Source organism: Oncorhynchus keta, chromosome 17 (genome assembly GCF_023373465.1).
Source record: "Oncorhynchus keta strain PuntledgeMale-10-30-2019 chromosome 17, Oket_V2, whole genome shotgun sequence".
Classification (NCBI taxonomy): Eukaryota; Metazoa; Chordata; class Actinopteri; order Salmoniformes; family Salmonidae; genus Oncorhynchus; species Oncorhynchus keta.
In genome coordinates this window covers 20,317,293-20,341,435 of record NC_068437.1, presented here as the reverse complement: position 1 = coordinate 20,341,435, position 24,143 = coordinate 20,317,293, and the positions used below count along the sequence as shown (strand labels likewise).

At 43.5% G+C, this 24,143-nt stretch overlaps 1 protein-coding gene across 1 annotated transcript; it reads right to left on the bottom strand.

Annotated features, from left to right (window-relative positions):
- Nucleotides 1-1,536: 1,536 nt before the first annotated feature.
- Nucleotides 1,537-23,068, bottom strand: LOC118396601 (protein spire homolog 2-like). Its single transcript, XM_035790896.2, has 17 exons — nucleotides 23,007-23,068; nucleotides 21,112-22,896; nucleotides 20,477-20,983; nucleotides 17,981-18,024; nucleotides 17,396-17,773; nucleotides 17,205-17,279; nucleotides 15,291-15,455; nucleotides 15,030-15,116; nucleotides 12,765-12,885; nucleotides 6,975-7,141; nucleotides 6,652-6,868; nucleotides 5,253-5,362; nucleotides 4,987-5,124; nucleotides 4,829-4,896; nucleotides 4,584-4,611; nucleotides 3,126-3,223; nucleotides 1,537-2,674 (listed from the first exon to the last, which is right to left on the bottom strand). Exons 3-17 carry the CDS (start codon nucleotides 20,769-20,771, stop codon nucleotides 2,431-2,433), a joined length of 2,235 nt encoding a protein of 744 aa, XP_035646789.1. The 5' UTR covers nucleotides 20,772-20,983; nucleotides 21,112-22,896; nucleotides 23,007-23,068; the 3' UTR covers nucleotides 1,537-2,430.
- Nucleotides 23,069-24,143: the final 1,075 nt, after the last annotated feature.

Genomic DNA, 24,143 nt, shown 5'->3' with positions numbered 1-24,143 from the left:
GATCTGGAGCTCCACGCAAGATCTCACCCCGTGGGGTCAAAATGATCACAAGAACGGTGAGCAAAAATCCCAGAATCACACGGGGGGACCTAGTGAATGACCTGCAAAGAGCTGGGACCAAAGTAACAAAGCCTACCATCAGCAAGGGCATTGAAGATGAAACGTGGCTGGGTCTTTCAGCATGACAATGATCCCAAACACACTGCCCGGGCAACGAAGGAGTGGCTTCGTAAGAAGCATTTCAAGGTCCTGGAGTGGCCTAGCCAGTCTCCAGATCTCAACCCCGTAGAAAATCTTTGGAGGGAGTTGAAAGTCCATGTTGCCCAGCAACAGCCCCAAAACATCACTGCTCTAGAGGAGATCAGGTCCTAATACAGGCACTTGTCATCTCCCGTCTGGATTACTGCAACTCGCTGTTGGCTGGGCTCCCTGCCTGTGCCATTAAACCCCTACAACTCATCCAGAACGCCGCAGCCCGTCTGGTGTTCAACCTTCCCAAGTTCTCTCACGTCACCCCGCTCCTCCGCTCTCTCCACTGGCTTCCAGTTGAAGCTCGCATCCGCTACAAGACCATGGTGCTTGCCTACGGAGCTGTGAGAGGAACGGCACCTCAGTACCTCCAGGCTCTGATCAGGCCCTACACCCAAACAAGGGCACTGCGTTCATCCACCTCTGGCCTGCTCGCCTCCCTACCACTGAGGAAGTACAGTTCCCGCTCAGCCCAGTCAAAACTGTTCGCTGCTCTGGCCCCCCAATGGTGGAACAAACTCCCTCACGACGCCAGGACAGCGGAGTCAATCACCACCTTCCGGAGACACCTGAAACCCCACCTCTTTAAGGAATACCTAGGATAGGATAAAGTAATCCTTCTCACCCCCGCCCCCCCCTTAAAAGATTTAGATGCACTATTGTAAAGTGGCTGTTCCACTGGATGTCATAAGGTGAATGCACCAATTTGTAAGTCGCTCTGGATAAGAGCGTCTGCTAAATGACTTAAATGTAAATGTAAATGTAATGAGATCTGCATGGAGGAACAGGCCAAAATACCAGCAACAGTGTGTGAAAACCTTGTGAAGACTTACAGAAAACATTTGACCTGTCATTGCCAACAAAGGGTATATACCAAATACTTATTTTCCACCATAATTTGCAAATAAATTCATAAAAAATCCTACAATGTGATTTTTGTCTGTCATAGTTGAAGTGTACCTATGATGAAAATTACAGGCCTCTCATCTTTTTAAGTGGGAGAACTTGCACAATTGGTGGCTGACTAAATACTTTTTTTGCCCCACTGTATAGGTGTATCTAAAAGTTTAATGAACGATCATAGTGTTTTAACATGTAGGCTAGCGCATGCTATTAGTGAAGAATTTCTCTGACCTTTTACCCTATCTAACAAAGCTTAAGATCTTCACATGGTCACTCACGGTCAACAGGAAAACTAGGCTTCAACAGTTATATAGAAATATACAGTATAATGCTTACTTAGCCTTCTATGGAAGGATGGACAGATCCACACTGTAGACATAGTACTTCATGGTTACATTAGATTTATTGCAGTTAAGGTTTACTTAGTGTTTAGAAAATTAGAGCAGATCTCACAGGGTGAGAGAGGGGGCTTAAATGTCATTCTGAAGCAGCAGAGATAGACGGCTGGGGTCCAGTCCCGTGTGGTGCCGACAGGAATGGTCTCTCTCAGGATCTCTTTTACCCAGAACTGACCTTTACTAGTCCTCTCAGACCCGGTTACATTCAAACAGTCGTACCGACAATGTCACCATGCATCATTAAGTTGGACCACAGACAATCCTAGCACATTCCAACAACTATTGTCATAGTGAAATATCTCTTCTATTGAGCTTGCCATAGTGTTATTTTAAAATTCCAGAAAAAAAATCCAGTGTTCTAAGAAGGTGTGTCATGGCAAGAAGGTGTGTTTACAGTTCAAATGTGTTATTTTGGTGTTTCACAACTACAACAAGGCAACTAGGGAGCTAAATGTTTAGCCTAAACCAAACTCTTGGCTCCTACAGTAGATATATCTACTTTTTCCAATCATCCTTACCTCTTCCTCTCTCACCTATTTCCTCCTCTCTCACCTATTTCCTCCTCCCTCTGTTTTGCCTCCCTTCTCTGCTTGCCCTCCACTTCTCCCTTACGTCCTCTCTCTCAGTTTCAGCTGCGCATCAGACCCGTGAGTGAAGTAATCACTGCTGTGATGAGGCAGACTTATTGTTGTTCCTAGGCCATATCCTCCTATGAACCTCCACAGTGGAGTGGGGGAGGAACAACCCTTAACAAGCACTTCAGCATGAGGAGGGGATACTTGCAGGTTAGGGGGAATGGTGGGGTATTTGAGTAGGCTAGTCGTGCAGCACAGGTTCAACCCTGTTAAGGAGGTGCAGGAAAAACCAACAGTCGATCTATTCACTTGTTCTTCCTCTTCAAGGTGGGCGGATGTGGTGACGCATGAGGTTGGGGGTGTGTCTTGGGCATAGCACTCTCCCTCTTGGGAGTGTTGTTGAGGATGTCCAGGCTCCTGCGACTGGACGAGATGACATCAGCCACAAACTTGGTGCAGTCCACACAGACATCCCGCAGGCTGCAGCCATGGGCGTACAGGTGGGGGAACTCCTCCTCCACAGACCGGCGGGAGAGAGTGCGCAAAGATCTGTGGAGAGGGAGACAGGTGTTATAACCCTTCAGTGGAGTGCTCTGAGTATATAACATGACCAGGAACATTCTGATCAGGTTGCATTGGGCTGGAGTTTTTCCCGGTCAGGGCACATGGTTTGGAACAACTCTAGGCCCTACACATCTATAATGGCCTAAAGGGGGACATTATTATTTATTATTATTATATTATATTAAAGACTGACTGCGGAGTAATCAGATGGGTAAATATTACATAATGGCTACTTAGAGATCTGAGTGAAATGGAGGAGTTACATAACAAATGCTGAGAGATCTAGAGGATGGCAAGTGATTGGATTAAGCATGTGAGTTACCATTGGCTGGGGTGAGCAAAGACGTCCTCTGCTGAGGTAAAGAGATCCAGTTCAGTGGCCATGAAGTAACTCAAATAGACTGAAATATATACTGTACAGGTAAACACGACTCACTTGTAAACCTCACTCTTGCGACCATGGCTCTTTGGGCTGCTGTGAAAGCCCACAGTGTAGACTGGGATGTGGGCCATCTTCTTGGAAGGAATCTTCATCTGTGGCAGAGGGTGAGGGAACATAGATAGTTAAAATGGGCATGGGTGAGGAGGAAGAGGAGTAGGACGTTTGAAGAACTGAGAGAGATCATATATCTGCAGGAGAAAGTGAAGAGGAAATGGCAGACTTAATAAGATGAGGAAATATGAGAAGACAGAGCTGCGAGAATGAGGGAGAAACAATGTCACAAAACATCAACCTCAACAGAACCTCAAAGCACAATCACAAACTATACTGAACAAAAAAATAAACACAACATGTAAAGTGTTGGTCCCATGTTTCATGAGCTGGATTAAAAGAACCAAGAAATGTTCTATATCACAAAAAGCTTATTTCTCTGAAATGTTGTGCACAAATTTGTTTACATCCCTGTTAGTGAGCATTTCTCCTTTGCCAAGAAAATCCATCCACCTGACAGGTATGGTATATCAAGAAGCTGAATAAATAGCATGATCATTACACAAGTGCACCTTGTGCCGGGGACAATAAAAGGCCACTAAAATATGCAGTTTAGTCACACAACACAATGCCACAAATGTCTCAAGTTTTGAGGGAGTGTCCAATTGGCATGCTGACTGCAGGAATGTCCACCAGAGCTGTTGCCAGATAATTTAATGTTAATTTCTATCCCATAAACTGCCTCCAACGTTGTTTTAGAAAATTTGGCAGTACGTCCAACTGGCCTCACAACCGCAGACCATATGTAACCACACCAGCTCAGTACCTCTACATCCAGCTTCTTCACCTGCGGGATCGTCTTAGACCAGCCACCCGGACATCTGATGAAACTGAGGAGTATTTATGTCTGTAATAAAACCCTTTTGTGGGGAAAAACTCATTCTGATTGGCTGGGCCTGGCTTCTCAGTGGGTGGACCTATGCCCTCCCAGGCCCAACCATGATTGCATCATGTGAAGTCCATATATTAGGGCCTAATTTATTTATTTAATTTGACTGACTTCCTTATATGAAATGTAACTCAGTAAAACCGTTGAAATTGTTGCGTTTACATTTTTGTTCAGTATATATTCAGAACCATGAACTTACAAAACAGAACAACACAGCAAAGACAAACCACAATCTCACACGACAAACTACAACAGCCCAGACCTAAAACCTATTTAGCACAGAAACACAAATCCAAATGGTCTGATGACTGAGGTACAAATTAAAATAATTGACATGATTAAAAGCACAGAATAATATTATGAGCCACCACAGAACATATTTTGCTCGTCTAAAGATATATACTGTATATTGAATACAAACCACATTAGCAGAAAGAACTGTGAAAACATGACACATTCCAAAAACATGAATTTGCATTTACACTGTCAAAGAGGAAGGGGTTGTAGGATACCTTTGCACTGCAGGATCCACAGACAGACCTGAAGGAGAGAGAACCACAGGGACAGAGCTAAGAATCCCCTGAATTACACTGCCAACAAAACATATGGCGCTATTCAATCAAACCCACAATGGTATGTGAAAAAGCAACATTATTCTTGTTTTTCTTGTTTAAAAGTTTAAATGAATTGAATATGGTGTTATTTCAAAAGGCGCATGTACTAATGCAACACTACATACTGTGTAGTGTTTACTGACCTTTTACAGAGCAGGCAGGTGGATGGCCAGGAAAAGAGGGGGAATTTAATTCTGCAGCAACAGCACACCTGGGACACACATACATATACAATCAATAAAACCTCGCTCATAAGGCTTTGAGAGAACAATATGAAAGAATATGATGTAACTGCCTGTACCTTGCCTCTCCTCAGATTGTAATACAGTTCCTTGTTCTGGAGGTACTTCTCCATCTCTGCTTTCACCAGCACACGACGCACATTGATGACCTCATCGACTGTTAAGGCAAGACTCTCCACTGGGTGACTGAATTCCTCCTTCACAGGGATATAGAGAGGGGTTGAGTAGGTAGATAGGAGATCGCATAGATTAGTCAGGTCAGGTTGAAGTGGAGCACCCAGGGGAAGCAGTGTGGAGAGGTGATCAAAGACAATGGGCCACTCACCATACACTTGGGTTTATAGCCACCCCGAGAGCTGGAGCCAGTCTCTGCCCCTTCTGTGGTCTCATCCACTGAGCTGAGAGAGATACGGGCAGGGGAGAGGGGCACCCAGCCTGGCACAGGAAGAGGGAGGGAGGGAGACAGACGAAGAGAGGGAAGGGGAGACAGACAGACAGACAGACAGACAGACAGACAGACAGACAGACAGACAGACAGACAGACAGACAGACAGACAGACAGACAGTCAGACACACAGGACGAATAGGAAGAAAGCTTTGAATCACAGTCCATGATGTTCTTCTATTGAGTCCGAGCTCTGAACATTTAAAGCTGTAGGCTAAAAATGAGCTGTCAATGAAATAAATGAGTGGTGACATCTAGTGTTTTTATCTGTTTGTTTTTGGTGGAGTATAACACATGCAGGAACACTTGCAAGAAGATCACAGCAGATCCTTTTTTGACATTCAATAGGGGAACTAAATTGGGGTCGGAGTAAATCCAAATTAGGCTAGGTATTAGTAGTAAGACTTTGTATGTGATGTAACCTCTAAGACTAAATAAGTGCCAATGCTAAATGTAAAGGAAGCAGGAGCGAGGACTAACCCTGTGACATAGCTGTAGACTCCTATGGGGTTTAACCACAGCCAAGTCTTACGATTAGACCAAGGACCAAACAACTAGAAAACAACAGCAGGCTAAATGTAGGCTAATGTAAATCAGCTGCTCATCACTACATTTTGGACAAGTCTGTGATGAGAAGGGGCTGACATTCCCCTAAAAGAGTGGCGACAACTCACTGAACCCCCATTTATTTTTGTTCTCTCCTACTATGGTCAAAACCAGGTCAAAACCAACTCGGTCGGCTTGTGGTTACAGAGTCCGCCCTGAGATTGGAAAGTTGAGAGTTAAGGGGATAGATTGGGGGTAAGGGCCTCCATTCTGGCTAAGGCTTGTGTAAGGAGATGGAGAACTTACTTACTAACTAACTATGGTCAACACATCTCCCTCATCTCACCAATCAAGGGGCGTAAGAAATCAATCAAACCCATTAGCTGTTTTCCTCCTAGCATTTTATGGATCTAGTTCTTAGCTTTATAAGTTTATTATATCCATCATGAAGCCCTAAAACAAACTCTATTGCATTTGATTTATTTATTTTGAATTTTTTAACAGTTTACACCAATGTGTTTTATTTGTAATTATATGATTTTTTTGTCAGGCTTGCTTTTCAACATAAATAAATATTTGACATGACAAAAATACCAAAATATCTGTTTCATAAACTGATTACAGTAATTAATGACTGGAGCTACAGTATCACATGAATACAGTAAATGTATCCCTCTGTTGACCAAGACCTGAAACTGTCTGCAGTGAAAGGAGGCTCAGTGAGCATACTGACCTCTGTGCGTGGGGGGTGGCCCAGCCCCTGAGAGCGTGTGTGACCGTGGTCTCTCCCCCCTCCACAACACAGCCCTTCCCAGATGGGCGGATTCGGACAGTGAGGGGAGAATCTCCCCCCTGAGCTCAGCCAGGTCATGTTCAGAGAAGGAGCGGTCCCGTTTCATGGATGTGGGAAAACTCTCAGCCCGGCAGAGCTCTCCTGGAGACTCCTCATCCTGCAGCAACAACAAGACAGGAGGAGGAGGAAATGGAACATGACTTCTTGTGTGAGAGGCTTAATTGTTAGATGGTGTTGTAGTTATCTTCTCTCTTTCCTCTCACCTCCAAAATACTCATCTCCTCCATCTCCTGAAGAGTAGGAGCTTTGAGCAGAACACGAGGATGAGATGGGGGGCGGGACCTAAGCTCTGAGACTGACAGGTCAATGCAGGAAGTAGATTTGAAATCACACGGGAAGGCGGGTGCCAGACAGGGCAAGGAGCCAAACGCTGGGGAATGAAACACAACACACAAACACTGAACTCTCAAATACATTTAGAATACATGCCACGCTAGGTAGATGCTACGTGTATGGGTCGTTCTTGAAAACACTTAAAGGACAAATAGTCCAATCAAATTTTATTTATACTTATGGGCCCTTTCCAACAATGCAGAGAAAAAGTAGATAATAGATAAATAAATAATAATGAGGGAAATAAGTATTTGACCCCTCTGCAAAACATGACTTAGTACTTGGTGGCAAAACCCTTGTTGGCAATTACAGAGTTCAGACATTTCCTGTAGTTTCTTGTAGTGGTTACCAGGTTTGCACACATCTCAGGAGGGATTTTATCCCACTCCTCTTTGCAGATCTTCTCCAAGTCATTAAGGTTTCGAGAGTGACGTTTGGCAACTCGAACCTTCAGCTCCCTCCACAAATGTTCTATGGGATTAAGGTCTGGTGACTGCCTACGCCACTCCAGGACCTTAATGTGCTTCTTCTTGAGCCACTACTTTGTTGCCTTGATCGTGTGTTTTGAGTCATTGTCATGCTGGAATACCCATCCACGACCCATTTTCAATGCCCTGGCTGAGGGCACCGTCCATCGTCCCTTTGAGGCGGTGAAGTTGTCCTGTCCCCTTAGCAGAAAAACACCCCCAAAAAGCATGTTTCCACCTCCATGTTTGACGGTGGGGATGGTGTTCTTGGGGTCATAGGCAGCATTCCTCCTCCTCCAAAGACAGCGAGTTGAGTTGATGCCAAAGAGCTCCATTTTAGTCTCATCTGACAACAACACTTTCACCCAGTTGTCCTCTGAATCATTCAGATGTTCATTGGCAAACTTCAGACGGGCATGTATATGTGCTTTCTTAAGCAGGGGGATCTTGCGGGCGCTGCAGGATTTCAGTCCTTCACGGCGTAGTGTGTTACCAATTGTTTTCTTGGTGACTATGGTCCTAGCTGCCTTGAGATCATTGACAAGATCCTCCCGTGTAGTTCTTGGGCTGATTCCTCACCGTTCTCATGATCATTGCAACTCCACGAGGTGAGATCTTGCATGGAGCCCTAGGCCGAGGGAGGTTGGCAGTTCTTTTGTGTTTCTTCCATTTTCGAATAATCGCACCAACTGTTGTCACCTTCTCACCAAGCTGCTTGGCGATGGTCTTGTAGCCCATCCTTGGAAGGCTCTTTGGTCTTGGCCATGGTGGAGAGTTTGGAATCTGATTGATTGCTTCTGTGTAAAGGTGTCTTTTATACAGGTAACAAACTGAGATTAGGAGCACTGCCTTTAAGAGTGTGCTCCTAATCTCAGCTCATTACCTCTATAAAATACACCTGGGAGTCAGAAATCATTCTGATTGAGAGGGGGTCAAATTCATATTTCCCTCAATAAAATGCAAATAAATTTACAACATTTTTGACGTGATTTTCTGGATTTTTTTGTTGTTATTCTGTTTCTCACTGTTCAAATAAACCTACCATTAAAGTTATAGACTGATCATTTCTACAGCGGAGGCTGCTGAGGGGAGGACAGCTCATAATAATGGCTAGAACGGAGCAAATGGAATGGCATCAAACCATGTGTTTGATGTTTTTGATACCCTTCTACTTATTCTGATCCAGCCATTACCACAAGCTCATCCTCCCAAATTAAGGTGCCACCAGCCTCCTGTGGTTAACTATTTAACAAATTATTTTCACAGTCTTATGGCATGGGGTATAAGCTGTTCAGGGTCCTGTTGATTCCAGACTTGGTGCATCGGTACCTCTTGCAGTGTGGTAGCAGAGAAAACAGTCTATGAATAGGGTGGCTGGAGTCTTTGATCTTTTTAGGGCCTTCCTCTGACACTGCCTCGTATAGAGGTCCTGGATGGCAGAGAGCTCGGCCCCAGTGATGTACTGGGCCATACACACTACCCTTTGTGGTGCCTTGTGGTCAGATGCCAAGCAGTTGCTATACCAAGCGTTGATGCAGTGGATCAAGATGCTCTCAATGGTGCAGCTGTAGAACGTTTTGAGAATCTGAGGGCTCATGCAAAACCTTTTCAGCCTCCTGAGGGGGAAGAGGCTTTATCGTGCCCTCTTCACGACTGTGTTGGTGTGTGTGTGTACCATGAAAGATCCTTAGTGATATGGACACGGAGGAACTTTGAGTTCTCGACCAGCTCCACTACAGCCCCGTGAATATGAACGGGGGAATGCTCGGCCCTCCGTTTCCTGTAGTCCACGATCAGCTCCTTCGTCTCACTGACGTTGAGGGAGAGGTTGTTGCCATGGCACTACACTGCCACGTCTCTGACCTCCTCCCTATAGGCTGTCTCATCTTCATCAGTGATCAGGCCTACCACCGTTGTGTCATCTTCAAAATGAATGATGGTGTTGGAATAGTGCGTGGCCACGCAGTTGTGGGTGAATAGGGTAGCCCTGGGGGGCCCCCCTGTTGAGGGTCAGTGTGGCAGACGTGTTATTGCCTACCCTTACCACCTGGGAGCAGCCCGTCAGGAAGTCCAGTTGCAGAGGGAGGAAGTCCAGGATCCAGTTACAGAGGGAGGTATTTAGTCCCAGGGTCCTTAGCTTACTGATGACCTTTGTGGGCACTATGGTGTTGAACGCTGAGCTGTATTCAATGAACAGCATTCTCACATACAGTGGGGCAAAAAAGTATTTAGTCAGCCACCAATTGTGCAAGTTCTTCCACTTAAAAAGATGATAGAGGCCTGTAATTTTCATCATAGGTACACTTCAACTATGACAGACAAAATGAGAAAGAAATCCAGAAAATCACATTGTAGGATTTTTGGAGCTGGTCCAGGGTGTCTGGGATGATGGTGTTGATGTGAGCTGGGAGATTTGGTATCACTTTTACCTTTTTAAACATGCTGGCTGGAGTTTTACTGTTATCTATTGCCATGGAAGGAGAGTTGTGACATAGGCCGAGTGGGACTCTGTTAAAACGTATGTCATGGCTTTCAAAGCATTTCATGGCTACAGATGTGAGTACTACGGGGCGTAGTCATTTAAACAGGTTACCCTGGTGTTCTTGGGCACAGGGACTATGGTGGTCTGCTTGAAACATGTAGGTATTACAGACTGGGTGAAAATATCAGTGAAGACACTTACCAGTTACACATCATACATGTTTTTGTTTTATATTGATCTGTTTATCAATGATAAAACATAATGCAAGTCCTTTATACTGCCAGACTTTATGTTTATGCATTGTTTCAAATCATTAAGAGTGTATTGATGCACCCCTGCATCAATCTAAGTAACATAATTTGAAAAATCCCAATCAAAATCTGTCAGTTTAAGCTGAATATATCTTTCTTTTGCCTGGGCTGTGTCTCAATTCACCACATCCACATCTGCGGTGGAAGGTGGCCGAATTACAGCGGTGTTTGTCAGATCATGAGAAACCTCGAAAATCGCTCTCCTCATGAAAACAAAAATAAGGAGTTAAACGTGTCCAAAAAAACTACTTCCTGAGCTTTCTTAAAAACACTTCAATACTTTATTCCTCATGATTTATTTTTTGACTGTCTTTTCTGCCATTTATGAATGTGTTATTCAATGCGTTTCTATGGGCTATAGTAGTAAAGGTCAAATTCGTGGTATGAACATCTTAAAACAACTCCATAGGTTAGTTTTTTTCAAGAAAAAAATATATATATTAAGCATTTCGCTACACCCTCAATAACATCTGCTAAACACGTGTACGTAACCAATAAAATTTGATTATGTATTTTTTAAAGGATTGATGACCTTGGTGTTATTACTCCTCCTGGAGTGTTACTACTCCTCCTGGAGTGTTACTACTACTCCTGGAGTGTTACTACTTCTCCTGGAGTGTTACTGCTCTGGAGTGTTACTACTCCTCCTGAAGTGTTACTACTTCTCCTGGAGGGTTACTACTCCTCCTGGAGTGTTACTACTTCTCCTGGAGTGTTACTACTCCTCCTGGAGTGTTACTACCTCTCCTGGAGTGTTACTGCTGTGGAGTGTTACTACTCCTCCTGGAGTGTTACTACTTCTCCTGGAGTGTTACTACTCCTCCTGGAGTGTTACTACTACTCCTGGAGTGTTACTACTCCTCCTGGAGTGTTACTAGTGTTACTGCTCTGGAGTGTTACAACTACTACTACTCCTGGAGTGTTACTACTACTCCTGGAGTGTTACTACTCCTCCTGGGGTGTTACTACTCTTCCTGGAGTGTTACTACTACTACTACTCCTGGAGTGTTACTACTACTCCTGGAGTGTTACTACTTCTCCTGGAGTGTTACTACTCCTCCTGGAGTGTTACTACTTCTCCTGGAGTGTTACTACTCCTCCTGGAGTGTTACTACTACTACTCCTGGAGTGTTACTACTCCTCCTGGAGTGTTACTACTACTACTCCTGGAGTGTTACTACTCCCCCTGGAGTGTTACTGGTCTGGAGTGTTACTACTCCTCCTGGAGTGTTACTACTCTGGAGTGTTACTACTCCTCCTGGAGTGTTACTGCTCTGGAGTGTTACTACTCCTCCTGGAGTGTTACTGCTCTGGAGTGTTACTACTCTGGAGTGTTACTACTCCTGCTGGAGTGTTACTACTCTGGAGTGTTACTACTCCTGCTGGAGTGTTACTACTCCTCCTGGAGTGTTACTACTCCTACTCTGGAGTGTTACTACTCCTGCTGGAGTGTTACTACTCTGGAGTGTTACTACTCTGGAGTGTTACTACTCCTACTGGAGTGTTACTACTCCTCCTGGAGTGTTACTACTACTACTCTGGAGTGTTACTACTCCTGCTGGAGTGTTACTACTCCTGCTGGAGTGTTACTACTCCTGCTGGAGTGTTACTACTCTGGAGTGTTACAACTCCTACTGGAGTGTTACTACTCTGGAGTGTTACTACTCCTCCTGGAGTGTTACTACTCTGGAGTGTTACTACTCCTGCTGGAGTGTTACTACTCCTGCTGGAGTGTTACTACTCTGGAGTGTTACAACTCCTACTGGAGTGTTACTACTCTGGAGTGTTACTACTCCTCCTGGAGTGTTACTACTCTGGAGTGTTACTACTCCTGCTGGAGTGTTACTACTCCTGCTGGAGTGTTACTACTCTGGAGTGTTACTATTCTGGAGTGTTACTACTCCTGCTGGAGTGTTACTACTCTGGAGTGTTACTACTCCTACTGGAGTGTTCCTACTGGAGTGTTACTACTCCCCCTGGAGTGTTACTAGTCCTACTGGAGTGTTACTAATCTGGAGTGTTACTACTCCTACTGGAGTGTTACTAATCTGGAGTGTTACTACTCCTACTGGAGTGTTACTACTCCTACTGGAGTGTTACTACTCCTCCTGGAGTGTTACTACTCCTACTGGAGTGTTCCTACTCTGGAGTGTTACTACTCCTACTGGAGTGTTACTACTCCTACTGGAGTGTTACTACTCCTACTGGAGGCACAATATTATCATAATGGTAAAACAAAAATTAAGTCATTAAGCTACCATATTAGTTGATTTAGAATGGGAATATATTTCAATTTAAAAAATCAATAAAACTGAAGTACATTTTTTCCAAAATGCCACCATAATTGAAGAACGACCCATATAGTTCTACGTGTTAATGCACTGTCAGTGATGCCCATACATCTCTTGGAGCCGGGTGAGTCCACAGGCTTCAGTTTGCGCTCCTGTTTGATTTCAGCAAGGACGCGTTCGTGAAGGGACTGCTGCTCCTGAGGAGGAGGGGGCAGGTTGCGCTCTGACGCCTAGCATGCAACACAACACAACACACAGGTAGACTGAGAACACAGGAGAAACAAACACAGACACACAGGACCCAGTCTCAGACTGTCTCACTGACCAGTCTATGCACAAGGTACTGGCACAGTGCAGTCACATCAACAGAAGGGTGATCGCATTTAAAATACTCAAATGCGGGATGATTTCGCGGCACACCCACCGCTCATGGTGTAGTGCTAATGACATCATCATTTCTTACATTTGGATCGACAGATGTAGCCTATTGAATATCATTATAGAATATGCATAAAATGCATCCTCCAATTGCAATTTCTGCCATACTGTGTGGGCATATACCCACATACCCTCAAACACCAAGTTAGGCATACCTCATTTTCAAAATAGGCCATCATCACTTTCTCGTAAATGAGAATTCTTCACGTTTTACAGCGAAAAGTCCAAATCTGCATTGAGTTACTGTTTTGTGAGCACATTAGAGCAGTGTTAACAAACTTTATAGCCTTCCCGTATTCTGATTCAATCATGGAAGTCCAGAGCGGACATATGAATAAAACAATTTAATCCCTAATTTTGACATCACAAAATACATTTCTTGTGATTGGGACATAAACATTTTTTGTTGTTGAGATCACCAGATCAACTATAAATAGGAGTGGACTTATTGATGATAGATTGACAGTATGGCTGGGGAGGCAGAGCCCATGGTGGATCAGCACATCCATTTTTATTTTGATTAAGGATTAACCCAGGTAAAATTTGCATTATGTCTGTCAGTTACAGATGGCTTCCAGTTTTGGCTCCAATACAATACCATTTTAAAGATGTAAAAGTACAGTTGCACTACTATTTTAAACGGATTGAATCTGGAATGTTCAGTGCAAGAAAAGTTACCACAACTGTGGTTGCAGACTACCAATGAAAGTTAACGAAAGTTTACCAGTCTACCATTGTAGATTTATTTTAATCTCTTTAATAGGGAGGTTGGCCTGTCAATAGCAGCAAAAACAAAGTTACAAACAACAATTAACAAGTAGTACAGAAAAATATAAATAGTAAAACAGGTGAAGTGAATCACATGTTGAGGTTTCTAAATAAATAGGCCCAGGCCTATACACTAGCACATGGCTACCGACAAGAGATGTGCCCTAATGAAAGGTCTTAGATCTTTGTAGAGTCTTTGGTCCACAATGACACTGCTGTCAATCTACCATCAATACGTCCACTCCTATTGATAGAGTTTATCTCGTAAGGTCAACAAAACAACTTTTGTTATGTCGTGATCTTGAGATAATTAAGTCTTGATCTCGATATAATGAGTGTCACGTTCGTCGTAAGGATCGGACCAAGGCGCAGCGTGGTATGCGTACATTCTTATTTATTTAAAGAATGAACACAGAACAAACGAACAAAATAACTAAATGAAACGTGAAGCTATATAAACGAGTGCTGACAGGCAACTACACATAGACAAGATCCCACAAACACCAAATGGCTACCTAAATATGATCCCCAATCAGAGACAACGATAAACAGCTGTCTCTGATTGAGAACCATATCAGGCCAGCATAGAAATACAAAACCCCCTAGACCTACAACAACCCTAGACCTACAACAACCCTAGACAATACAAAAACTAGCGTACTCACGCTAGTCACATCCTGACCTAACCAAAATATTTAAAAAACAGAGATAACTACTGTTAGGGCATGACAACTTTTCTTTATTCATATGTCGTCTTTGGACTTCCATAGTCCTCTCCAAGTTTAGCTGGAATTTAGCCCGAAAGGATTTTAAAAATGTGATTGGTTTATGATAGGCCTATGACATTGCCTATGTCTCGCTACACATAATATCAGATCTCAATAACAATTGGAGAAGTGTTTAACCTCACCAGCACTACATCCTTATTATATACATTTGTTCATAAGCCAACGTGACTGCAAGAGACAGGTTGCAATTTTTAACTGAAATATGGGACAAATGAACTTTTTTCCCCTTCCAAATGAATGGTGTTTGAATTTGTTAATAAAATGCAGGACATGGTTGTTTGGTTGCGGGAAAAAGGGACAAAATGCTGGACTGTGTCACACAATCCGGGACATGTGGTCACCCTAGTCAACAGAATAAATGTAATTGAAGGGACACTCACTGGTTTCAGTGGAGGGCGAGACCTGATGAAGTCCAAAATAAACTCATGGGCATTTCTTTTCACTCGTGTGGGGATGTCACCATCCTCCTACAGAGAGAAAATGAGTGAGGGCTGGGAGATACATACAGGAGAAATAACTACTGTCATACATGAATCACTAAATTTCCCATGAAAATGGGTTGAATTATAGGTTGTATAATTCTGTGTTAATTCTGTCTAATCCATTGATCAAGAATCTATCAGTACCAATACCCAGCTCACCATGACTTTTCGCAGTTGGAACTTGCGGGTGCGGATGTCCTGCATGAGCATCTCAAAGGGAGTGAGGCTGAACTCAGTGGGCAGTGTGTCAAACTCATGCTCCTGCACCTTCTTTAGTTTCACCCCCTGTCTCAGCTCCTTCATCAACTGGACCCAGAGACGAGTCTGAAATACACATATACAGTGCCTTCAGAAAGTATTCGTACCCCTTTACTTTTTAGATATTTTGTTGTGTTACAGTCTGAATTTAAAATTGATTAAATTGAGATTGTGTCACTGATCTACACGCAATACTCCATATTGTCGAAGTGGAATTTTATTTGTAGAAAATGTTCACACAAAAAAAACATTTAAAAGCTGAAATGTCTATGGTCAATAAGTATTTAACCCCTTTGTTATGGCAAGCATAAATAAGTGTTGGAGTAACAATGTGCTTAACAAATGACATAATAACTTGCATGGACTCATTCAGTGTTCAATAATAGTTCTTAATATGATATCTGTACCCCACACATACAATTATCTGTAAGGTCACTCAATCGAGCAGTGAATTTTAAGCAAAGATTCAACCACAAAGACCAGGGAGGTTTTTTAATGTCTTGCAATGTCTTGTGATTGATAAATGTACATTTGAAAAAAGTACAAAAATAACAGACGTTGAATATCCCATTGAGCATGGTGGAGTTATGAATTAGGCTTTGGATGGTCTATCAATACACCCAGTCACCACAAAGATACAGGCGTCCTTCCTAACTCAGTTGCAGTTGAGGAAGGAAATAAAAAAGTGCTGTGTACGTAGAGTTCCACGTTTAATTAATTGAAACTCACAAAAACAATAAAGAGCAACGAAACGTGACGTTCTGTAGAGCTCACAGGCATCAACACAAAAACATGATCCCACAAAACCCAGTGGGGAAATGGCTGCCTAAATGTGATCCCCAATCAGAGACAACGATAATCAGCTGCCTCTGATTGGGAACCATACCAGGCCAGCATAGAAATAAATGCACTAGATCACGCACCCTAGTCACACCCCGTCCTAACCAAAATAGAGAATAAAAAGGCTCTCTATAGTCAGAGCGTGACAATTGTAGTTACTCCACAATACTAACCTAAATGACAGAGTGAAAAAAAGAAGCTTGTACAGAATAAAAATATTACAAAACATGCATTCTGTTTGCAACATGGCACTTAAGTAATACTGCAAAAAATGTGGCAAAGAAATTCACTTTTTGTCCTGAATACAAAGCGTTGTGTTTGGGGAAAATCCAACACAACACATCATTGAGTATCACCTCATATTTTCAAGCATGGTGGTGGCTGTTAAGGGTATGCTTGTCATCGGAAAGGACTAAGGAGTTTTTTAGGATAAAAAGAAACGGAACACAGCTAAACACAGGAAAAAATCCTAGAGGAAAACCTGTTTCAGTCTTCATCCCAACAAACACTGGGAGACAAATTCCCCTTTCAGTAGGACAATATCCTAAACCACAATGCCAAATCTACACTGGAGTTGCTTACCAAGATGACAGTGAATGTTTCTGCGTGGCCTAGTTGCAATTTTGACTTAAATCTGCTTGAAAGTCTATGACAAGACTTGAAAATTGCTGTCTAGCGATGATCAACAACCAACTTGAAGAATTAACAAAATAAAGGCAAATATTGTACAATCCAGGTATGCAAAGATCTTAGAGACTTACCCAGAAACCCTCACAGCTATAAACCCATTTTAATTCCACTTTGTAAAACAATCAAATTTGGAAAAAGTCAAGGGGTGTGAATACTTTCTGAAGGCAGTGTATTCTCACACATAAGCCCTCATGTACCTCGCACACCCCATCAACCCAATGAAAGAACATATCCTCACCTACACACACAGTGACACAGACAACACACACAATCCCTGAATCTCACCCAGTCTGTGTGTTTCAGTGCATCGATCTCAGCTTGATCTTCCTGAGGATCCTCTCCATTGATCTTCTTCAGCATCTACAGTGAAATGATAATACACTGATGATAACACAACTTTTCAGTTAACAATTACTTCAGAGCTTTACACATGACGGCTCTGTAATCTTTGATACAGAGACAAATCGGGAACATACCTCCTTGGCATTTCGGATTTTGATCAGAAAGGTTTGCAGCTCAAGAGTCTCAACGAACAAGGCTCTGCACACAGCCTGGTAGTGCTCCGGAGCAAGAACAGGGTTTGCCAATCTGGAGGTGCACAGCGTCATCACCTGGCTGAATGTACACACTGGTCTTATAGCCCCCTTTTCTCCCTCCTCTTCCTCTTCCTCCTGTCCACTGTAGCCCTCGTCTGTTGTTCCGTTGCCACTGCCGGAGTCAGCCTGCAGGCTATGATCTCCTCCTGCCATGCGCTCAATGAGCCGCTCCAGCTGAGGACTCAGCTCCCGCTCCTCACTGTCATCCAGTCCCCAGTCTAGGGCCTGGTAGATGGCCACGCCCAGAGACTGAACCAGCTGAGGAAACAGAAGCGAGTGATAGAGGAAATAAATAGGACTGAACAGCTAGAGACCTTGAGGTGGAGGGAAAAGGGCCAGCTCCAAATACGGAGACCGGCACAGCAGACGTGTGCTTATAGTTGATAAAAGAGGGAAAAGACTGACATTCACCTATGACAGTGGGTTGTATATTACAGGGTGGGGATGAGGGGTTCAGAAACTCACCTGGCGCTCTGTGATTGGTGGAAGGGGAGGTCCATCTGTGTCATCTATGAAGACAAGAAAGTAGGCATGCAGCTGCATTACCTTGGCAACAAAGTGTTTTATGCCTGCTCTCCTCCCTGACATGGTCTGGAAATCTCCATTAATTTCACACATTTTGTATACAATATATTCTGTGTTGATCTGAGAAATATTGGCTTCTTAGATCTGAAAAAGGTTATAACTCCCTTAATATAGCGTTGGGTTACTTTGCATTTCTTGGGTCTAAATATGAATAGAAAATATGATATACAGAAGAAAATACAGACAAGATGCATCATTTTCCCACCTTTGATCCCTTTATGGCTCTTATGCGCATTTTTAATTTCACAGTCATTACATTCTATATATCTCATGTGCTGCATTCACAACTCAGCTAGCCAGTAGCGGCTCAGTTTTCTGTTTGTACAGGGAAGCGCAGGGCTCAGATGTCATTCATGACACCTGGGAGGCCTGAAACTACACGTTCAGCACAGCAGCCCTGCAGAACCGGAGACTGTACTCTTTCTGTCCAGAACAAAGCACTGAAAGCAGGGCCAGGCCCAGAGAAACAGAGACTATCTAAATATATCTGTGCCGTGAGCAAAGAATCTGCCTGACACAAAGTGGTAGTACTGTTCTCTTTCAGGAGGGTGAAGACATTTCTATTCAAGCCCATCAGAAGCAGAGTAATAGATCCTTTCTGAACCATAAGACAGGTTTCATTATGGCCGGTCAGGTTCATGTAACCAATGAAACAGACAGCGTCTCTGAGAGAACATGGAGTCTTTCATCCTGTGCATGTCTGGTGATGATAGTTTGGCTGCGTTTAGACAGGCAGCCAAATTCAGATATTTTTTTCACTAATTGGCCAATCAGATAAGCTCTGAAAAAGATCTGACGTGATTGGTCTAAAGACCAATTTGTGGGAAAAAAGATGAGAATTGGACTGCCTGTGTAAACACAGCATTATTTCTCTTTCGGGCAATATTTTCAAGATTTCATCTATTTTGGTACTGTTTTATCTCTGCTGCCCCTGTGGTTTCCCCCACACTCAAATTATGGACCATGTCATCTGTTGCCATGGAAATATGGGGGACAAGAAATGTACAAAAAAAACAGAGGGAGTTAAAAAAAAAAATACAAGCATATCAGAGAGAACTATAGGGAAAAGAGAGGGCGGGGGACAGAATATAGAGAGAGTGAGATTACTAGTGACCTCACCAGGTCCAACTTCCTGGTGACCTCATTCATAATCAGTATAAAACACACCCTTAGTAGGCTAACCTTAACCCTTAACCAACCATCCCTGTAGCCTACTTCCTTACTCACTCATTTGCCAGGGTTAAGTAATTGTGATGACCAGACAGGTTGTGATGTGTGATGAAAGTTCAGAACAACATATGTATTCAACTCTACCCATACAGACCAACTGCATCAACAATGCAATACAATTGGGTCATCAGCAAGAACACATGTACCATACATATGCACTAATATCCTTTTGTTGAGCCCATTAAATTGACTGACTATCTTCTGTAAATGGTCCCATAAATGTAAACAAAAACAAAAACATCCAAGAAACACCCCTCCTAAGTAAACAACTCCCAAGACTGACCACAGTGACGCTGTAGTGAGCTATCAATACTGTCTCTGTTATTAAATGTGATTTACATGGTTCTTTATATACTTTTGTCGTTGATCAATAATAATAAAAACAAAGTATTTATATATTTGGGCCTATACAACTCTGTCTCAGCAACTGATCTATAGCCTAAACTATTGGATGAATTATTGTCCAACTTGTGACATAATTTTACTTGTATTACCTCTTACAAACTAACCTATTTAAAATGAAATAGAACATTAGCATAATGCTAAGTTGATTTCATATTGTTCTCTACTTTGTGTTATTTCCATGCCCTTAATAATGTTGCACCATTTCGTAATCTACTAGCCTACTATCTCTTTCCACTCCCAATTGTATCCTTTATTTTATCATGCCATGGCCCAGTTAGTTACGCCAGCAACTGTGTTTTTATTGTTTTTCTTTGGGCCCTGAGCCCATAGTGCACCCAGGTATTTTCTTGGCATCCAAAGGGATCCTTTAACCGAAACACTTGTGAATGGTAAACAGATTACAAATCTGCACAATATGTCTAACCTCTAAACCTTCTGTAACAAGTCGATACATGGGGGAATTCCACTGTAATAATAATTGCCAATCCAAGCCATCCCTGTGTGGGGAGGGAGTGCGACTGACGCATTTATTGTAAATTGCCCATTCAAAACAATATACCATGTTGCAATTATAGCCTACAAATAGGGAATCAATAGCCTATCAAATTCATTGAGCAATAGCTGAAAAGCCTATAATAAATTATATTGTAGGCTACAGTTTAGATGAAGGTATTTTGGTGCAGCACATGGCAGTCAGGAAGTTAGATAAATAAATAAGATGAGCTAACAGAGCTCTCTTACCTGGTTCTTGCTTTGGGGAAACCGTCCCATCCCTGAGTAGGAGTATAGAGGACGGGTCCTTCACCCTGTAAACTCCACCAGTCACAGTGGCCGGGCGCGGCACTCTCAACCAGCTGCAGCATTGATAACACATCGCCCAAGCCTGCTCCTCGTTTATGGGCTGCTCGTAGGATTTCAGCACTTCTTCAAGAGACAGTTCTCTGGGGTCGCTCAGGTCCCGCGCCTCTGCCCGGTCCGTGGGAGCAGACACCCTTGAATCTCCATCCTTGGCGCTTCTGTTTGTTGATCTGGCCATGGCTGCGGTAGGCGACCGATCCCATTACTCCGCCGGCTCGGAGGCCATTATCTGTTCCCGCCGGGTTCCTTCCTTCCCCACAGCACGCCAACTCAACTGCCGCAGTTGCGAGTTACCATAACAGTAAACGAAAGCGATCTTTGATCTGCATGAATTTCAATCAGTGCCGAAAGGAGAGGAGGCGGAAACCTTACGCCAGTGTCGCAATCAACCTGCAAGGAGAAAAAAAGGGAAAACTTGTTGAAAATGTTTGACCAGCGACCGACCATACGTGGTAAACAATGATGAAGAGATATATTCATCTTTAAAGCGTATCGTTATTGAGAGAATAGACCATAACCTTAGGTTTGACAGTCTGGTTCCCCAGATTTTTGGCTCCACTGCAGCGTATCCCAACAGCCGCTGTGCTCCGCCCCTGTCTCACTCATCCAGAGCATCATCCAACCAACCCACAAAATATTGAACCCACCATCCTATCAAAGTAGGCTACAGGGCGATCAACAGAAGCAGTGCATCATGCAGAAACTCATTCATGACATTCAACCCATATGTAGGCCCAATGAAATAATAGCCAGCTGACTACAAATAAGAGCTTGGAAAGGGTTTATAAGTAGTTATAGACTGTTCATCAGTAGTTAATATAGGATAGTGTAGTTTAAGTAATAACCTTGTAATAAGCATTGCTTGAAAATGTCATTCATTGACTACAGCTCAGCGTTCAACACTATTGTCCCCTCCAAGCTCAGGACCATGGGACAGAACAACTCCCTCTGCAACTGGAAACTGGACTTCCTGAGGGGCTGACCCCAGGTGGTAGGGGAGGCAACATCACCTCTGCCACACTGACCCTCAACATGGGGGCCCGAAAGGGGTGTGTGCTTAGTCCCCTCCTATTCACCCACGACTGCGTGGCCACATTCAACTTCAACACCATCAAGATTGCTGACGACACGATGGTGGTTGGCTTGATCACATCGGACGATGAGACAAGTAGGAGGTGTGGTGGCGGGACAACATCTCCCTCAACAAGACCAATGAGCTGATCGTGGGCTTACAGGAAAGGGAGGACAAGCACGCCCCCATCCATATTAATGGGACTGCACTGGAGCAGGTTGACAGTTTCAATTTCCTCAGTGTCCAAATCACTAAGGACTTAAAATGGTCCACACACAGGCGCACAGTCGTTAAGAAGGCACAACGGCGACTCTTCCCCCTCAGGAGGTTGAAAGGTTTGGCATGGGCCCTCAAATCCTCAAAAGGTTCTACAGCTGCACCATTGAGACCATCTTGACTGGCCTCCTCACTGCTTGGTATGGCAACAGCACTGCCCTCGATCACATCACTGGGGCCGAGCTCCCTGCCATTCAGGTCCTCTATATCAGATGGTGTGAAAGGGGGGCCCAGAATATTGTTAAAAACTCCAGCCACCCAAGCCATAGACTGTTGTTGTGCTATGTTCACTTGAACAGTAATGTGGCACTACTGTCCTTCTTGTGGGCAAACTCTGTCATCAAAGTCTGTCATTCTCTGGATTTATGGTCCTTTCAAGACTACCGGGAAAACAATGTTGAACCAGTGATCTTCAGGTTGAAGCTCTAGAAAGAGACCCTCTTAACCGAATAGGGGAAGCAACATAGTGATTGCTTTGCAACACTTGCAGTTAGACACTGATTACTTCTGAATCGCTCATTGTTGAATTTTACATTTCCGACTTGTTGTGTAATGTCCAATGGCCGATGAGCACCGATACGTTTTGTCTATAATTTCTCTTCATATGACAAGGGTTGAAAAGGATTTGCTAGTAGATTGTCTACGTGATTCATGATGATGACTGCTTGTCTAGCTTGTGTTACGATGAGCGAAGGGGGGAACCCAAGAGCGGACTCAGAAGAGGAAGCCGGGATGAATGCACAAAAATGTTTATTGAACAGAGAAATGGGGAGTGCAGAACCGGGGCAGTACAGATGAGTTGCAAAAACCAGGGGTGTAGAGTGAGGTTGGAGTTGGCTGAGTAGAACAGGGGAACAGGTCCTGAGGGGAATCCAAGGTAATGGTGGTGAGTGATATCCAGAGCAAGGTGGTTGGTGGTGAGATGTGGAACAGGAGACAGGAGCCAGAGAGGTAACTGCAAGGAGAGGACAAAAATGGTGTAAGCAGGAAAACGAGCACAGCAGAGCAACAGAATCTTGAGAATAGACAAAAGGCTAGAATGATAACTGAATGAGCAGAGATTACATTCTGGCAGAGTGGAAGTGGCAGGAATGGGTATATGTAGAGGTCTTGATTTATGGATGAGTTGCAGCTGGTAGGGATCTGACTCCAGCACACCTGTCTCCAACCACACAATTAAACAGAGAGGGAGATAGAGAACAGGGAAAGAACTGTAGGTCAAGGAGACACCAGACTACCACCAGAGGGCGTAGCAGGAACAGATGTGACAGCTTGCTTGCTAAGATTTTGAAAGTAGGATCAAATCAAATCGTTATTCGGCGCATGTGACAAATACAACAGTGAAATGCTTATAAGCCTTTAATCAACAATGCAGTTTTAAGAAGAAAAAAAAAATAATAATAAGAATAAAATAAGAACAGAATAAGAACAAAAAAAAGTGTTAAGTACAAAATAGATAAGTAAAAAATAAGTTTAAAAAATGTTGATATGATCAGTCCAATCAAAGCTACTGTAGATATAGCATGATTAGACGTAATTTCATCTGTGGCCAATGACCTTGAGCTTTCTTGGATGGGCACTTCTAATGTAAATCTATGGCTGCGCTTCAAACTCATAAAAGACACACCCTTGTCCACTTCCCTTGCCTTATGATCTTGGGAGAGTCCCAGCAGCCATATTTGTCGTCGGTCCAAATGATTAGCCAAGATAGGGAAGATTGCAATGTAAGCCCCTCAGCCCTCGTTTTTAATGGAGTTTGCGAGAGTATAATTATGTTCACTTCGGGGCCTGAAACGCCCCATAATTCAATTCCCTTTGATTGTACATCCGCTAAGAAAACTCAGCCAAAACGTAAAACCTTCACGTCAATATGGATTCCTTCCTCCCTCACCCCTTGCCCTGCAAGTGTAAACTCGTCAGACGTCATGATGTCATCAGAAGTGTCCACTTAATTTGAGGACTAAGGGGAGAGGGTGTGTCTGTTAAGTGTTTGGAATACAGCCTGTCAGCATCCAAGGGGTCTTGAACTGCCTAGCTCTCCCTGTAGATTCTGTGATGAGGTAGTGTCCCCGTGAGTGACAGAACACTGAGCCAATCACAGCACAACTAGAGAAGATTACCAATGCCTCCGCTCTGCATTTTCCACTGGTTGCCCCTCCACCTCAGAAAGTACTGAGCTCGGCTGAAACACCTGCATTTTGG